The 16,466-nt window shown below is 37.1% G+C and overlaps 4 protein-coding genes across 6 annotated transcripts in view; 2 read left to right on the forward strand and 2 right to left on the reverse strand.

The window, feature by feature from the left end:
- The window catches only part of LOC122084361 (cationic amino acid transporter 9, chloroplastic-like), an 8,384-nt gene extending 6,841 nt beyond the window's left edge, over nt 1-1,543 (forward strand). Inside the window, exon 9 of the mRNA XM_042652549.1 lies at nt 1,353-1,543. Within this exon, the coding sequence (XP_042508483.1) occupies nt 1,353-1,394 (42 nt within the window). The 3' untranslated portion in view covers nt 1,395-1,543. The remainder of the gene's footprint in view (nt 1-1,352) is intronic.
- Nucleotides 1,544-2,562: 1,019 nt separating this feature from the next.
- On the reverse strand, nt 2,563-6,291 carry LOC122083523 (peptidyl-prolyl cis-trans isomerase FKBP20-2, chloroplastic). 2 transcript variants are annotated; one of them, XM_042651357.1, is made up of 7 exons: nt 6,157-6,291; nt 5,792-5,888; nt 5,485-5,711; nt 4,680-4,763; nt 3,461-3,535; nt 3,295-3,371; nt 2,563-2,770 (listed from the first exon to the last, which is right to left on the reverse strand). In XM_042651357.1, the coding sequence occupies exons 1-7, from the start codon at nt 6,194-6,196 to the stop codon at nt 2,651-2,653; spliced, it is 720 nt and encodes a 239-aa protein (XP_042507291.1). In that variant the 5' UTR covers nt 6,197-6,291; the 3' UTR covers nt 2,563-2,650. The 2 variants fall into 2 exon arrangements, with proteins under 2 accessions (XP_042507291.1, XP_042507290.1); XM_042651356.1 differs by having other exon boundaries at nt 3,461-3,569; nt 4,654-4,763.
- Nucleotides 6,292-12,965: 6,674 nt separating this feature from the next.
- LOC122084828 (protein FAR1-RELATED SEQUENCE 5-like) lies at nt 12,966-14,327 on the reverse strand. Its single transcript, XM_042653253.1, has one exon. The coding sequence runs from the start codon at nt 14,325-14,327 to the stop codon at nt 12,966-12,968; it is 1,362 nt and encodes a 453-aa protein (XP_042509187.1).
- A 980-nt stretch (nt 14,328-15,307) lies between these two features.
- LOC122083323 (ubiquinol-cytochrome-c reductase complex assembly factor 1) overlaps nt 15,308-16,466 on the forward strand; it is an 11,550-nt gene continuing 10,391 nt past the window's right edge. Inside the window, exons 1-3 of one of the 2 annotated variants that reach the window (XM_042651077.1) lie at nt 15,308-15,487; nt 15,615-15,861; nt 16,102-16,337. In XM_042651077.1, the coding sequence (XP_042507011.1) occupies nt 16,164-16,337 (174 nt within the window). In that variant the 5' untranslated portion in view covers nt 15,308-15,487; nt 15,615-15,861; nt 16,102-16,163. Of the gene's footprint in view, nt 15,862-16,101; nt 16,338-16,466 lie in introns of both variants that reach the window. The other variant, XM_042651076.1, reaches the window with a different exon arrangement.

A 16,466-nucleotide genomic window follows, 5' to 3' on the forward strand; every position in this document is an offset into this window, starting at 1 on the left:
CCCCCCCCCCCCCCCGCTTTTTCTCCCTTGTATATTCTTCTCTTCTCGGAAATAAATTATTTACTCATCCAAAAAAAAGTCACTTTAGCGATGTTTGATTGCAAGGCAAATTTAAAGGGAAGAAAAGTGAAATTTTCATACTTAAAAAGGAAACGTTTGTAATCATTACTCCACGTAATGATATAGACTATATAAAATTTCTTACCATACTTAGTGATGATATACATTATATAAAATTTCTTACCATATTCAGTGCTGATATATTTTATATTTTATAGCAAAGATTTTAAGATGAAAAGTAAAGTGAAATTTAATAACCAGATGGAGTGATTTGGAGTTAGTGATATAATCACATGGGGTAATGATTACAAAAGTTTATTTTTGTAAGTTTAGACATTTCACTTCCTTTTCCTTTGATTCCCCTCACAACCAAACGGAGCTGAATTCATTTTGAATTTCCATTGCATTTGGTGCTTAAGTGTGATCCATTACAACAGTGCCTCCAACCTTTTTTGAATGCAATCTTTGCATTGAAAAGGGTCATGATAGAAGTTCCAAACATTGTCTTTAGCTAAAAATTGCAGCTTCGACCCTTTGATCATGAGTAGGGATATGGTACATAAAAGGGGTGCCACGCTCATGGCTAGGAAAATATGGATTTGGTACTTATCCACCTCTCAAGCAGTCAAGCATATCTTCAAAGGGCAATGACAGATTCTTGTCAAGAATGTTGCGCGTGGGTTCCTTCTATGCAAACTTCAACCTCTTTTTGTAAATTTACAAAAGACAAATCTTTGATTCTCTATCATCAAGGAAACCTATTATTGTGGGTAAAGAGATGCTGGCTGTTGTTGCTCCATCACTATAGACCTGTTAGGTATTAAGAAAAAGGGAAAGAAGGCTGCCTGGTCCCTGCGCCTAAACACTTGAGCAAGTGAAATTGTCACCCCACCTTTGTGAAATCAATAATCATATTCGTGTATATGCCTTTGTGTGCACTCCCATTGGTCTTGTGTTGGTACAGCGCCAGCGACAGCGACAGCGATAGCGATCTCTGGCAAAAACAAAAACAAAATGATGGGAGCCAACACAGCTCAACAACCCAAATTTGCAGTCACACTTGCGCCCCATCATCCTAGGTAGGTCAGGGTTCTCCTATGTCTGTTTTATACTTGTGAGTTGTGAATTTGTGGTCTTCTGAAAATTGTATATCTTGGTGTTTCACTCATAATCAGCACACTATTATTTTATATGACTTTTAAGTTCTAACTTATTTCTTTGTATGGTTTATCTTTTTCCAGTCCTAGTAAGACTTCATTGTATATGTCTGATTAAAATCTCCTATTTTACAGAGAAGGAGCAAGGACAGGAAGAAAATGGAAGAATTGTTGTGAACCCCCAAAGAAGATAGAAGTGAAGAGATAAAGAAAGAAAGCGAAAACAGAATGGAAAATGTAACAGAGAACTGAAAGAAGCACAATAAGTACCTTTTGCATCTTGCTAGGCAAGCTCTTCAGAAAAGATGAAAGTCAAAGTCCTCAAACCCATATTGTGGATTACGCCAGCCAGCTCTTCCCTCTACCCTTCTATCCCTACCCCCTCCCTATTGGTGAGCTGCCGAAGCATGCTCTGATTTAAGGGTATAATCAATTAAGTTTCGGTGCATACGGTGCAATTCTATTCGGTTCACATTTATTTGGCTGAAACCAAAATCAAACCATTTACTAAATGGTTGCATTTTCAAAAATAGCAATTGTTTAGTAAATAGTTTCGGTTCCACAGTTTTTAAACGGTGTTGATTTCTTCCATATCATTTCTAAACGATTAGTAATTAATTTGTTAGTTTATTCACTTGCTTATGAAAATTTACTTTTATTGATAAACGTTTCAATCTTGTATCAAATTAAACGAGACATTAAACAAGCAAGAATTTAACTACATAACTACATAATAGGAGTAAATTATTGAATAGATTGTTGGACATCCTCTGTGGTCCTTAATTTTTTCCTAAATTAAACCATTATGTCTTGTTTAAGCAATCAAATATTTGATGGTTATAACTTATAAGGTTTAATCGAATCGATTTTGATAATTTAAACGATTTGATGTTCACAGCGCCATTTCGATTTGAAACCAACGGGTTAAACAGGTAAAACCAACTCGACCGATTTAACTAATCAGTCTTAAACTTAAAACTATAACCAAACCATTTACTAAACAGTTTTACAATTTTAATGTAAACGGTTCACTTTGATTTCGATAAACGGTTTCGATTTCAAATTCACATCCTTACTCTGATTGGTGTGCTCCCATATACCGCTAGTTCAGAGAAACCGTTCCCTTTTTGTCATATTTTTCTTGTGGGTCTTATCCTTGATAAGTACTTGAGCTCTCCAAACTCCTTGTGTTGGTGGGTTAGTGTTTTCAAGGGCGGGCCATTATAAAGGAATCTAAATCCTCAGATGTCAAAGACACATTCACTACCAAGACTTCCAACCAAGATGATGCAACTCTCTTAGCTAAAACCACATACGCAAACCAAAAAATATACGGGGAAGGGGGGAAATGAAATCTGCTCTCTTGAAACTCGATTCAAAATCTGTATATAGGTCTTTGTATGGAGATGAAGATAAAGAACATGCAACAGAACTTAGTTGCAGACGACATCAGAATAAAAACCTATCGTCCTCCTCTGACAATCTTGAACATCAAGTAATTCCACATCGAAAACCTCAAATTGTTTTGAACTGAAAAATGTAGATGGGCCCACCTGTAAAATACAAAAACACTTCATTACTATTCCTGATCCAATGATCAAAACCACCTAGAAAAGCAAACAAATTCAGTAAATGCCTCTCATTCAAAAGGGTTTTATTTGGACCAATTGCCATTTGTAGGGGGAAATGTTGGAATAAACTCCAATGAACCATTGAAATTCTTGACTACTTGCTGGAAGGTGAATTAAAATGATCTAGGGGGGAGGGGTCAGATCCACAGCTGAAACCAACAGTGTCCATGTTTCAACTGTTTCACTGAACCTACACCAGGACAGACCTACAGAGTCCACAACTGTAAGAGTACAGATAGTCAGCAGTGTCATTGATTTTTCACTAAACCAAAGATGGAAAATAAAAAGGGGGAGTACTAGCACTCCAACCTTTTAACTCACTGTTCTGAAGAAAGGCAGATAAGTGTTCAGCGCAAAAAAATGGAGTTTCAATGGCACTGCTTAAAAGGAAAATAAGAGTAATAGTCCAATTGAAAAACAGAAAGATAAAGAAATCCCAAACATACTGGTGGTCCAAGTTCTGGAGGAATGATTATTCTTCTCTTCCCCCCAGGTTTCATCTCTTTAATTCCTTCCTCAAATCCTGCATTGATTCAATCAGTTAACAATAGTCATGGTATTCATGAAGAAAGAAACAAGAATAATTATCCACTTTGAAGCATAATTTTTCACCTGGAACCAATGCATTGGTGCCCATCCGGATCTTTGCAGGAGAACCACGAAAATATGTGCTATCAATACGACGACCTGATTCATTATAGCCAACATAGTGAAAAGTCACCTGTCATCAAAGTAACCTGAATTAAACTTTTCTTTTTTTCAGGGGGGGATAGTTAACCAAGATTTTTATTAGGACTTTAGGAGCAAAGAAAAAATATACAAGAAGACAAAAACAACACAGCAACAGGGAGCCATCAAAGGCCAAGAACCCACCAAATGACTACACAATGGGTTAGGGGCCCAAATACAAGGAATGTCTAGAGACCCCATCTTAAATTAGAGCAACCTGTTGAAGATGATCTATAAAGAAACCCCATCTTCAATTAATTTTTTTTTTTTTAAGTGTATCAACATTGCTTGGTAATTTCATTAAATTTTATTGGGAAACTGCAGAAAATCACTTATTTGGGGTTTTTGAGAATCCATATGAATTTTCATGCATTAAACCTTTGCTTTAAATACTTCACAAACTACATCTTTCCTGTCTTGGTAGAACAAAAGGTAGTAATAGTCTTAAAAATGGTCAATGCAAAGTCAAGTGCTGCAAGAAGGCAATCAGATTGTCAGTGAATGACATGTAGATCTTTGGAAGAGGATCACGATTTACTTGACTAAAATAGGCCGGGGAAGGGTTAAGGGCAGAGAATAGGAATAGCGATTCAACCCAAAATAGGGTGATCACTGTAATCACCCACAAAAAATTACAACACAATATGAAGCTAGATGATTCTTACAAACTATGGTTAGTAGAGTCCCACAAAAATAGTGGCCAACTCACCCCCTCTTTGCCAAATCATCAGTTCTCACCAAACTTGGCCTCCAAATGAATATACTTTGGGTGATATATATATATATATATATATATGAACTAGTCCTCTTTAATGGCACAAAGAGAAACATTACTTCATAATTGCCTTTCTTCTCTAAAATAATGGAATACTTCCAAAGTTAGTTATTAGAGTAAGCTCAATTCAGTTTCAAATCAATGAGATCAACATGCTAGCATATGCCATGAAAAGACAGTAATTTTCTCACAACGAGCCATTCCTATATTTGAACTTTGAAGGCCATTTTTGCAATTAAAACCAAATCTACAGTAATTATCAGGAAAGGAAGCCTAACTTTATAAGACGGTGAAAGTAAACCTGTTGACCAGCCTTTGGGCAATCACCTTTACCAACTTCAATATCCGAGTATATAAGTCCCGAGTCACACTTTACGTAGTTGTCAGATGCCACAACCTTTACCTGGAAACCTGAATAATTTTCCAAACATTTTTGTTAACCAAATGGAATTGAGCAGAAGGTGCCAACCATCTGCACAATCCAACAGTCTGCAACAAGAAGTTTCAAAATGAGCTTTACTAATGGATATTTCTGAATCTTTCTAATAAATTCACATATTTACATATCTAATTCATGACGCTGGAGGATTCAAACATGGATTGTACTATTTAAGTAGAACTTAGTCTTAACATACCTAGAGTCCCCATTGGTCAAGTCAGTCTGGCTAAAACTATGTCATAGCAAACCACAGTTGTTTAAACAAAGGAATTGTACAGTTACGGTAGGAAATAACATAAACTCGACTCATTCTTAAGAAAAAAAAAAGAAAGATATGGACCTTCCTCTGAAATTGTATGTTTTTCACAGTTTTTCTTTTCTTTAGAATTTAGTGGTTGTGCCTCACAATTTACAAAGATCAAGTTGAGTGTGGGCTGAAGAATCAGTCTCAGTGATGTGATTTTAGGCCTTGGTGGCAGCAGAGTACAGAGGTATGATATAGCACCCATTCATATAATTGGAATCATAGTGCTAATATGCCACATAAATATCCTTTAGTGAATGCAATTACATTGATTCTTTCAGATTGTGAATGTTTATGAATGAATTAAGATGAACTAGCTCATGGTATTATCGAAATCTCATCACACACTTCTTTTTATCTAAAACAGTATAAAAGGAACAAGATAAAACCTTCTCTAACAAAATTTGGGAAGTCCGGAGGAACATTATTGGCTTCTTGCATCCGCCTGTTCTGTTCAAGCAAGCGCTTTTCATCATACCCGCTCTTACTCTTCGTCTTTCCAGATGCAGATGTAGGAAACAAGCCTGAGGAGACTAAAAAGAACAGGACGTACCTCCTCCTCAAATTCTCTGCGGAAAACAGTGTGTATCCGGAGAATTCTCTACTCGTCCATAACCTGTTCATCATAAGCAATTAAACCATCTTTAAAGACACACCACAAAGGTTTTAAAATTAATATTCACCCAAAATTCCTACTTGTCATCACTGTGATTGCGAGTGAAGCAGCATAGCAGGGTTTGTTTCTTCTGGAAACAGAAGGACCTAAGTGTCGGTTCCAGTGATGGAGTTCTGCCTGCACGAAGAGGGTTCGTTAGCAAAAAAGAGAGAATCAATTTCTGGAAGTCATTTAAGGCAGAAGAACCAGAGAAAGTTCTTCCTGAGAAAAATATGAGAAAAAAGAATAATGCTCTAGATACCCACAAAAATTTGAGCAAATCCCATGATTCAAAAGTCCTCTTCTCACTTATGAGAATTAAAAATGTCAGTTCGAAGACCCTTTTCGACCTCATCTTCGTCAGATATGGGAAACGCAGACACGGAGAGAGAGAGAGAGGCCTTACATGGAAACGATGAGAGAGAAGTGGTTGAGATTAGCTGCATGGCTTCTCTGAGTTTTCAAGCTTCCAGCATCTTATCTGTTTGTCTTTCCTTTACTCCCAGGAGCAGGGAAGTGAGATGAGAGTCTCTTGGAAATTGGAACTCAGAAGTTTATACCGGAATCGGTCTTGGATCAGACAGAACCGATTCCAATCCGATCCTGATCTGGTCGGCTCATATCGGCCAGGATATGACAGAAATACCTTTGATTGTCATAAAAAAAAATTCATTTTTTACCTTGTTACCAAGGATTAAAGTATTGGTATTGATATCGGTTACTGTATTGGTTGGTTAAATTTAAGATACGTATCAGAGGGTATCGTATTGTATCGGATATATGCTTAACTATGCTAAAGATCAAGGATTAGTATCAATATCGGTTGCCGTATCAATAGGTTAAATTTAAGATATGCATCGGAAGATATCGTATCGGTATTGGAGATACTTTAAACCATGCTTATTACCCTTCGTCTATATCCATTCAGCGATATGATATCATTCAGAGATATGGTAAGATTCAGTGATATGGTATCGACCAAAATTAGGATTGGGGACAGCTGACACCAATCCAATATAAACAATTCAGGTTGATCCAATCTAATTTCTTGAAGTATGATCCATAGTCTTATTTTAGAATGATATAAAAAGGGTGTTAAAAATAATTTATCAATATGCCATTATAAGAGACTCATTATCATACCTAATATTTTCCTAAAAAATATATATGTTATCTATTCTACAAGCATGTGTATTATGGTCGAGAGCTCCCCCCAAAGGGTAGGGTGGTCATTTTTCATGCCTTCTATCTGTGGCCGTAGGAATAGCTATTCAACAAAAACTTTGTCCCCTCTTATATATATAATCAAAATGTACTCAATTTCATTTGTAAAATCAAAATAGAAATCTCATTTTAAAACCAAAATCGAACTATTTATTAAACGATTGGAAAGAGATTATATATACCGCCAACTTTCCTAGAGCTAATGTCTCAACCAATGGGAGGAGAAAAAGTTACTTTCCAAGGATTTTAAACTTGGAACCAACATCATCATTAATAACCAGTGAAAATTGGTCACACTCGGTTAATACCGATTCAAAGGTGAATCAACCGATTCTCTATCCAATTTCCCTGATTTTTGAAACCATGGTTAATAACAACTAAAAAAATAAGAAAGAAAAAAAGTAAAAAGGAGAGGGTGGAATTGTATGGAATTGTACGAGATGAGAATTTCAGACAAGGACAAAAATCCTCTGCAATTCCCATTTGGTGCAATTCTGTGAAATACCCATTTCAGTGACTGACACGTGTCACATACCAAATGAACGGTCCAGATGTTATTCCACTTATAAAACCAATTTGAACCGAATCAGTGAAGAACCAATTTGAACCAAACCGTATCACAACAAACCGGTTTGGTTCATAAATTTGAAATAAAAGGTGAAAGTTTCACAAATCTCTCCTCTTTCGACTCTCTCTCTTTCTCTGTCACGACTCTCTCTCTTGTTACGATTTGGTTCAAACCCTAACCATCTCTGTCGACTCTCCCTCCCTCTCTCGACTCTCTTGATCTCGCTCTCGCTCTCAACTCTCTCCCCTTTGTCGACTCTTCCTCTCTGTCAACTCTTCATCGCTTGACTCCTCACTCTCTCTCTCTCTGTTTCTTGCTCGACTCGCTCTCTCCTTGTGTTACGAAGCGTTCTTTGCAAAGGTATGAAATACGGTTCGAAGAATGAACATCCCTCTCTTTCATGTAAATATTAATGTCTCTGCAAAGCCTTCTCTCTCTCTTTTACATTGTAGTTTGAACAAAGTTGCTCTGTGGTTTTGAATGCTGAAATATTAGGTTTTCTGTTCAATAAAATTTCAATTTCAATATTTTTATTTGCTTGTTGTCTCTCTGTCTCTGTTCCTTGCTCGATTCGCTATCTTTGAAATTGAAATTTTTTTGAAGTATTTACATTGTACTTTGCACAAAGTTGCTCTGTGGTTTTGAATGCTGAAATATTATTGGAAATGGTTGTTCTTAACCACTTATCGGTGACATATGACATATAAAAGATATTCTATAAACCATACATTGATGTTTGCTTTTTGCCTTGAATTTTTTTTTACTAGTTTCCTTTTGGCATCTTCTCTTATATCATGTTAATTTAAGCGTTACATACTCGGTAGAGTATATTGTCCATCAAATATCCATGTCAATTATATTTTTTTTGTCACTGTTGGAGCCCTTTTTATGTAAGCTTCTCTTAGGGGTATTGCATTTTACAAAGAAATGGATGCACAACAGCGAATGTGTAGCTGTGGTGAAGGGGTGATGGTCATCCGGACTTCTCGAACGTTGAGGAATCCTGGACGACGATTTTACAGATGTCCATTAGGTGAAAAACATCCGGGTTCTTTCATTTGGTTGGACCCAGCGTTGAGGGACTGCATAGACACTATAGACACAGGAGCAAGTCATTCGAATGAAAGTGTTAATAGGAACACACGGGTCATCTCGGCTATTCGTCAACCACCCTATAGTCCAAATGTGCGGAACCAAGTAGTAGTGGATCAGTCATTGCTCAACCATTATTATGGTTTAACCATCTTCGTGTGTATTTGGGTGTTAATTCTTTCGTGCTATGTCTTCTATGTAACATCCTTGTAAATAGAACTATTATTTCATTAATGAAGTTGGTTCCGTCATTGCCAACCATATGTGGGGTTATTATTATGATTATTTCCTTGTAACTATAATGTACTAACAATCTTTTTTGTAGGTAAGAAGTCTTTAGCTCAAAATGGTAGAGCACATGGGTTAATGCCTAGGTTATGGTGGTTCGAATCCACCAAGACTTTGAAAGTGAACGAATGTGTTCTACCTTATTACTGTCATGTCCTTCTGCTGGTTTTTCAAGAGTTGTGTGTGTGAGTGTGTTTTTTTTTTTTTTAAGTGGTCTACCTTACTGCTGTCATGCCCTCATGGTTGCAGAATGCTTTGTGTTTTGTTCTGCTGGATCCAGTCAGATCCAGCTGCACTAACTTCTCTGTCAATGATTGAATCAATTTGGAGAAGAAAAAAGGATAAGGGAGAGGGGAAAAATACAGTTCTTCCAAAGACTCACATTAGAACTTGATGACTCTATCTGTTCAGTTTCTTGGATTGCTTCCTCCACATCAGATCCATGTGAAGGAGCTTCAAGTGCATTCGACTGATTTTCATGCGGATGCCTATGCAAAGTTTCCTACAACAACAATCAAATTTTTTGCAAGGTATCTAATACAGAAGTAATTACTTACCATTCCAAAACAGAGAAAGTCAGAGAAAAACAAAATGACAGATATGCCATTAAAAGGTAGTATGGATATATGAAGCATGAAATTAAGATGACTAAATAGAGCATAAACTAGATTTGAGCCCTCATAAGCAATGGGATCAAATAGCACTATAGATATTATTACACTATACATGTAGTTTATCTTGTGTTTCTAGATAATGTATGGCAGTGGTGTCATTAACAGTAATCAAGACTACTATATTTATATATTAACAATGCTTCCTTAACTATCACTCTGGACTTCTAAACATGGATCATGCATACCAAGTGTCTCGGGGGGGTGGTATAACTGAGATCTAGTTGGCAGCCTTGTTATCAATACTAGGAAATGTCTTTTTCAGAATATCTTTCAAAAGGAAAGTAAGCTTTCCACTAATCTAAATCCAATATTCTCTCTCTTTCTCTCTCTCTCTCTTCCTGTTTTTCAGTGGCCTTGTTGATGACCCAATTAAGGCTTATGCTTTAAGCAATAGATGAACTAGCTATTTTATTCAAAAGTCAGGCACACTCACCTTGTTGATGACCCAATTTTAAGACTCTAACCTTCATATTCTTCTGTTAGATGAACTCAAGTATTGAAACAGATTACAGCAACTTCAGCCGAGCTGTGTTCAGAGTGCACTATTTGGGTTGTTGACATGGGCAATGAGATGGGCAACCAGAACATATCTGGGACGCAAGGTACATCGTATTGTGTGTCCCCAACCTTTTCAATTGGCTTTATTTTAAATAAAACATTAGCATTTTGTTGTCTTAATCTGGTTTCTGGATTAACACAGAGAAAAATAGCATCAAGCTTGAAGCTCCAAGAGAGTCTATGGAAGCAACAGTGGCTTCAATTAATGCAAATAGTATAGAAGATGCCAACCAACAGGTTTCTTTTCCTAAGGGGAACTTCCATGAATACAACACTGGCTTTGCTTCTGAGGGCTCATTCAAAACTGATGAAATTAAGAGGACTAAATAGCACAACTATGCTGTTGTACTATAAAATCATTTGAAGAAAGAAAATCAGAGATAACAAGTAATTGAAAAATAAATCATTATTTAATGAGAGAAGCATGAGCCTTGTTTTCAAAAATCATTTCTTTCTTTTTGCTAAGAATTTCTGCAGACATATTCTACTGTTAAGGAAGAAAACTCAAACAAAAAAAGTAGGCTAACCTGATCAAACCGAGTATACACTCCACGGAGAGAAAGAAAGTTTAGACAACTTTCTTCCTAAACCTCCTCTATCTTTGACTCCCACAAATAGAAAAGGAAAATAAAATTATAATAAACAGTTTCATGCTCCAAGCTTCCACCCTTCCCTGAAACACACCACAAGAAATGTAACTTTTTCTATAGTTTCCAGAAAAGTTCTTGCAAATCACTTGATTTCTTCTTGGTCCACTCCCACACATTCTATCTCAAATTTAGCTATGAGAGACTGCAAAGACTAGTAGAAAAGTGAATTCCACCCAAGCAATACAGGGGCAGCATCCATGCATATATATATATATATATATATTCAGTCTCTGTAACTGAATTCAGTTCAATTCCCTCACATGCATTCCAAGGTTCCCAATCCTGGGTGGCTGCATGCTTGCAAAATGGAACGATCTTTAATTTAGGGATGAATTCCTTACCATCCTGAGCTTGTACAGCCACAAGAAGAGCACTTGCAGCAAGAATTCAACTTAGACAGCAACTACTACACTCCTCAGTTTGCTTGCTTCAAGTTTGGACAGCAACATGCAACAGTAGTATGAGCAGGAAGACAACAGCATGTGAGAGACAGCAGCACCATTAAGTTGGTCAACCAAAATTGTTGCTGCTGGTCTGTGACTCAAGAAGACCCTGTGATAGCCTGAGGAGGAGGAATTCTGGGCAGATTTTTTTTCTTTCTCCCATAACTCTCCTCTAAAGTATGAACCCAACCATCACATTATAATAAGGGAAATACTATGGAAAACCAAAATGCAATATGCACCGTTAAGTTCCCAAATTGGGGTTATGCACATCTGAAACTGGCAGAAAGGAAAGGAACACCAAACCATGCCCATAAAGCTAGGACTCAAAGAATGAGTAGTAGCAGAGACAGAACAAACCAAGCTATAAGTTAACAAATTATAAAACATGCAAGTCAACAAAGAAAGCAAAACCAAATCTAATCAATCAACTAATCAGCCATTAAAACTTGCAAGTTAACAAATCATAATGTAAGACATCCAGTGCATTCACTTTTCAAAGTCTTGGTGGATTCGAACCACCATAACCTGGGCATTAGCCCAAATGCTCTGCCAATTTGAGCTAAAGACTTCTTACCTACGAAAAAGATTGTTAATACGTTATAGACTAAAAATCAATAAAAAAAAACTTAGAATCCTGGACTACAACCACATAAGCACAAAAATAAAGATCCAATGAAACTGTGTTTTAATAGCACAAAAAAAGCCATCACATTAACGGAACTTAATAGTAAAAAAAGAAGTCCTCATTAGCTGAATCTAAATATAATCTTCATCCAGTAATTGATGAGCTGCAGATGCTTGAGATGATATATGGGAAATAGAATCCTGCAAGTGACATTGAATGTTAGGGTAATCCATACTAAATAAGAAAAATAAAAAATGCAACAAACAACATAACAAACTAAACCTACTCACCATAAATGACATGTAACTGGGATCTGTGTTATCCATCATATGTGTAGGAGTTGGTGCAGTAGTTGGTTGTTGGTTTTGTAATCGTTGACTGTTACTTGGTCCTCCACTTTTTTTTTTCCTTTTCCTTGTTTTTCAATCCAACTCTTTAACCGTCTACCACCTCTTTTATTTTTCTCTTTATGCTTCAAACGTAATCCATCGTATATGTCATTTGAGAAATCAGTCAATATTGGCATATTAAGGCAATCAACTGGGTTTCTAATATCACCAAGCTTCAACCTTAATTCATTCGCAGTATCCTTCACCAACTCGTATCCCTCAACTGTATTTGAAGCTTCTACTGCTATTTGAATAAGTTCATGACAAATACGCCTATACCGTTGCGTACAGTCCAAATTGACATCTTGTTCAACTTCTTTCCCCCTACTGTCATTGACCACCATATTTGTTGCTTCCCGTGTCCATCTCTTCAAAATATAGTATTCAGGAATACGCTTTATATCTAACACATCCAAAACTTTCAAACAATGACAACACAGAATACCATCAATCTCGAATTTCATGCAAGAGCATGCTACAATTCCTTGAAGTGGGTTACAACATACTTTATACTCATAGTCTGCTTCATAAATCCCAACCCGAAAATAAATGTGGGGATTCCCATCAGTTCGACTTATAATGGTGCAAACAGTCATCCAATTGTATTCCTCTTGAAATAACTGAAAAATAACAGGAGTGTAGAGTTTCCCAACTTGTTTCTGTACAATAGACATTGAATTTGCAAGTCGTGGCATCTTGTTTTATGCATCAAATTCTGCTTTTAATTCATTACCATGCTTCTGGTTAAGAACTCTCTCAAAGTGTTTAAAAAATTGCACAATATCCAAAGTTGACTTCAAATAGTCCTTCAAGTCACTGTTGAGACTCTCACTGAGCTGTGTATTTCGAATGCCTATTGTGAATGTGTTTTTCATATAGCACCTCGCCCATTGACTTTTAAGCCCATATATGCGCTGCAACCATTCATTATTCTTAACATCATACTCGTCCAACAAATTAAACCATACTGTCTCGAATTCATCTTCCACATCGTATTCGTATATGCATTTCTTTAAATTTGTAAGAAAATGAGAGCCATCCTTCATCATATGACCCAAATGCGTAATGCCATTCTGCATTAAGTGCCAAGTACACAATCCGTGCCATGTCTGAGGCCACATTTCTTTTAATGCTCTAGCCATAGCTTTGTCTTGGTCCGTGAAGATAGTTATAGGCTCCTTTCCACCATGTGCTTCAGCAAATACCTCAAACAACCATTTGAAAGATTCCACTGTCTCATCATATAAAAGTGCAGCCCAGAATACGGTGCACCCTCTATGATGATTGAATCCAGCAAACAACCCAAACGGCCTACACTCTTTGTTGGTGCGAAATGTAGTGTCAAAGCTGACTACATCTCCAAATTGTGTGTAGTCAATGATCATCTTTGGATCAGCCCAAAATAAGTTAGTTATTTGTTCTTCACTATCCAGCTGAAATGAGTATGTGAAAGATGGGTTGTTCCTAGTTTGGGTAACAAAGTACTTCATCAAACTACCTGCTTCACCATATGTTAAGGCACGTTGTCTTTTAGTGCGAAGATAATTCCTAACATCTTGAGTCATATAATTTAGGTTTTCAATCCCACCAGCATGCCTACCCATCAACTCAACTGTGGATCTAGGCCTGATTCCCGAGTCATCTGCCAAATCAATTTCATACCTATGTATGTCTAACATATTCCTTTGTGAACGCATCATATGAACTGTTGATGTAGTATGAAGCTCATGATTATGTTCTCTCACAAAGTCACGACACTTGTATTTTCCCTCATCAACCAAATATATGTTCATTCGTGCCTCGCAATTTGTTCTTGTCTCAGCTCGAGGGTTAACAATATTGATGTCTCGCTTGTCACTCAACTGACAACCAGCTTTTGAACAGACAAATCCCCTAGATGTTATAGTCGTGTTGTCTTTCTTGCTTTTATTCACAAAGTGTCTCCTAACACTAAACCCCATTGCCCGTCCATAACTATTGTAATAATCGTATGCATCCTGTTCTGAGTTGAATAACATCCCAAACTCAGGTTCACTCGCATCATTCATGCAAACATTCTCCATACTAGACAAAACAAGAACAAAGACAGCAAATCTCTTAGGTTTGACAGAGACAATGAGCAAATAAAAATAATGATTTTCAAATCAGACCCTAAATCTGCATTCCCATCTTCAGTCATATGTTACTGATAAGTGGCTAAGAACAACCCTTCCCCCTAATATTTCAGCATTAAAAACCACAGAAAAACCCGGTTCATAGTACAATGTAAATACTTCAAAAAATTTTCAATTTCAGAGATAGCGAACCGATCAAGGAACAAAGACAGAGAGACAACAAGCAAATAAAAATTTTGAAATTGAAATTTTATTGAACAGAAAACCTAATATTTCAGCATTCAAAACCACAGAGCACCTTTGTGCAAAGTACAATGTAAATACTTCAAAAAAATTTCAATCTCAGAGATAGCGAGTCGAGCGAGGAACAGAGAGACATCAAACAAATAAAAGAGAGAGAAGGCCCTTTGTAGAGACATTAACATTAACAAAAAAGAAAAAAATAAAAAGAGAGAGAGAAGGCTTTGAGTATTTCATACCTTCTTTGCAAGCGCTTCGTACCAGAAGGAGAGAGCGAGTCGAGCGAGAAACACAGAGAGAGAGAGAGAGAGAGAGAGTCAAGTGAGGAAGAGTCGAGCGAGAGGGAGAGAGTCGCGAGCGAGAGGGAGAGTCGACAGAGGGTTAGGGTGGAATCAAACCCCGTAACAGAGAGGGAGAGTCGTAAGAGGAGAGAGGGAAAGAGAGAGAGTCGAAAGAGGAGAGAGGGAAAACTTTCACCTTTTATTTCAAATGTACCGGTTTGTTGTGATACGGTTTGGTTCAAATTGGTTCTTCACTGATTCGGTTCAAATTGGTTTTATAAGTGGAATAACATTTGGATCGTTCATTTGGTATGTGACACGTGTCAGTCACTGAAATGGGTATTTCACAGAATTGCACCATATGGGAATTGCAGAGGATTTTTGTCCCATGTAATTGTGTTGAAAGATGGTTTATCTACTGCAAGGGACCCGATTCTTGCAATCCATGAGGGTGAGAGGCATCTACGGCTAATCCTACTTTTCCCTCGATACAAATAAACGATGCTGCAAGCTTTAGGGCCATTCTAATCTGACTGCCAAAGCTTCTTCTCCAATCTCCAAAAAAGCGGCGAAGCACGGAACAAACAGGTGATAATGGATGATTCCGAAATATAACCTCACCTCCCATTTTATGATTTCTCCACAGTGCACACTCATCTTTACTAACCATTCCTTTTTTATGGCTTCAACTGATCCACGAAACAACTCTTTATAGATCATCTTCATTTGGGAAAAAAACCCATTTCCCCGTGAGAAGCGTTGGTCTTGGACCTTTTGATTCTCATACTCTCCAAGTTATAGACACGTATCCTCTCAGACGGATGTTCCGGCATTGTTGCCATAGAATCAAGCCTCCTCCTCAGCATAGCAAATCCGTTCCCTGCATTTTTTGGCACAGTTTTGCCTGATCGAAGAAGGAAGAAGAACCCATTACAATTTCTTCTCTCACTTGAACTCAAGAGGTTGGTATTAGTGTTACTTGTTTGTTTATTTCAAGTGCTACAACCTTTGAAAAATGGTGTTTGATTTTCATCCAAAATTTAGAATTTTGGTCGAGATCTTGAAAACCCATTTCAAATTGGGGAGAAATCGATTAGCCATTTTAAGAAATAACAGGGGTTCTTCTTTGTTCAGCATTTTGTTATCAAATTTGTTGAAACAAATCTTATTAATCGATGTTATATTTTCATTGTATTTGGTAGGTGAGAGATCAAACCTGTATCTCTAAGGTTGCGACGAAATCGAGTTGTCTTCAAATTGAGCTATGTTGCCGAGATGGAGCACGGTAATTAGCCAGCTCTCCAAGGTTGGACTACGGAAGAACATGGATTACTCAAAATATCTTCATGTTGGGTGTGGAAACTATTCCAAGGTTGCGGCAGCTGCTACTACAATTGAAGCAGATTCTTCACTGCATGGGGTCTCAACCAACCCGCAGGTATGAAGCAAAACCAATATTCAATTCACTGACCATCCTTGTGGTTTTCTAAGAATTTTATGAAACATCATTTTATTTCTTTTCTTTTCACATAATTGTGATTGGAATCTCAGTTCTTACATAAACCCC

This window comes from Macadamia integrifolia, chromosome 7, assembly GCF_013358625.1.
Source record: "Macadamia integrifolia cultivar HAES 741 chromosome 7, SCU_Mint_v3, whole genome shotgun sequence".
In the NCBI taxonomy this organism is placed as follows: Eukaryota; Viridiplantae; Streptophyta; class Magnoliopsida; order Proteales; family Proteaceae; genus Macadamia; species Macadamia integrifolia.

Excerpts from the sequence above, each read along its gene's own strand:
- LOC122083523 (XM_042651356.1), bottom strand. The coding sequence starts at position 6,196 with ATGCAGCTAATCTCAACCACTTCTCTCTCATCGTTTCCAT. Across the intron at positions 5,712-5,791 it reads CGCAATCACAGTGATGACAA|GTTATGGACGAGTAGAGAAT; the intron begins GTAGGAATTTTG and ends TATGATGAACAG. Across the intron at positions 4,764-5,484 it reads CCCAAATTTTGTTAGAGAAG|GTTTCCAGGTAAAGGTTGTG; the intron begins GTTTTATCTTGT and ends AAAATTATTCAG.
- LOC122084828 (XM_042653253.1), bottom strand. The coding sequence starts at position 14,327 with ATGGAGAATGTTTGCATGAATGATGCGAGTGAACCTGAGTTTGGGATG.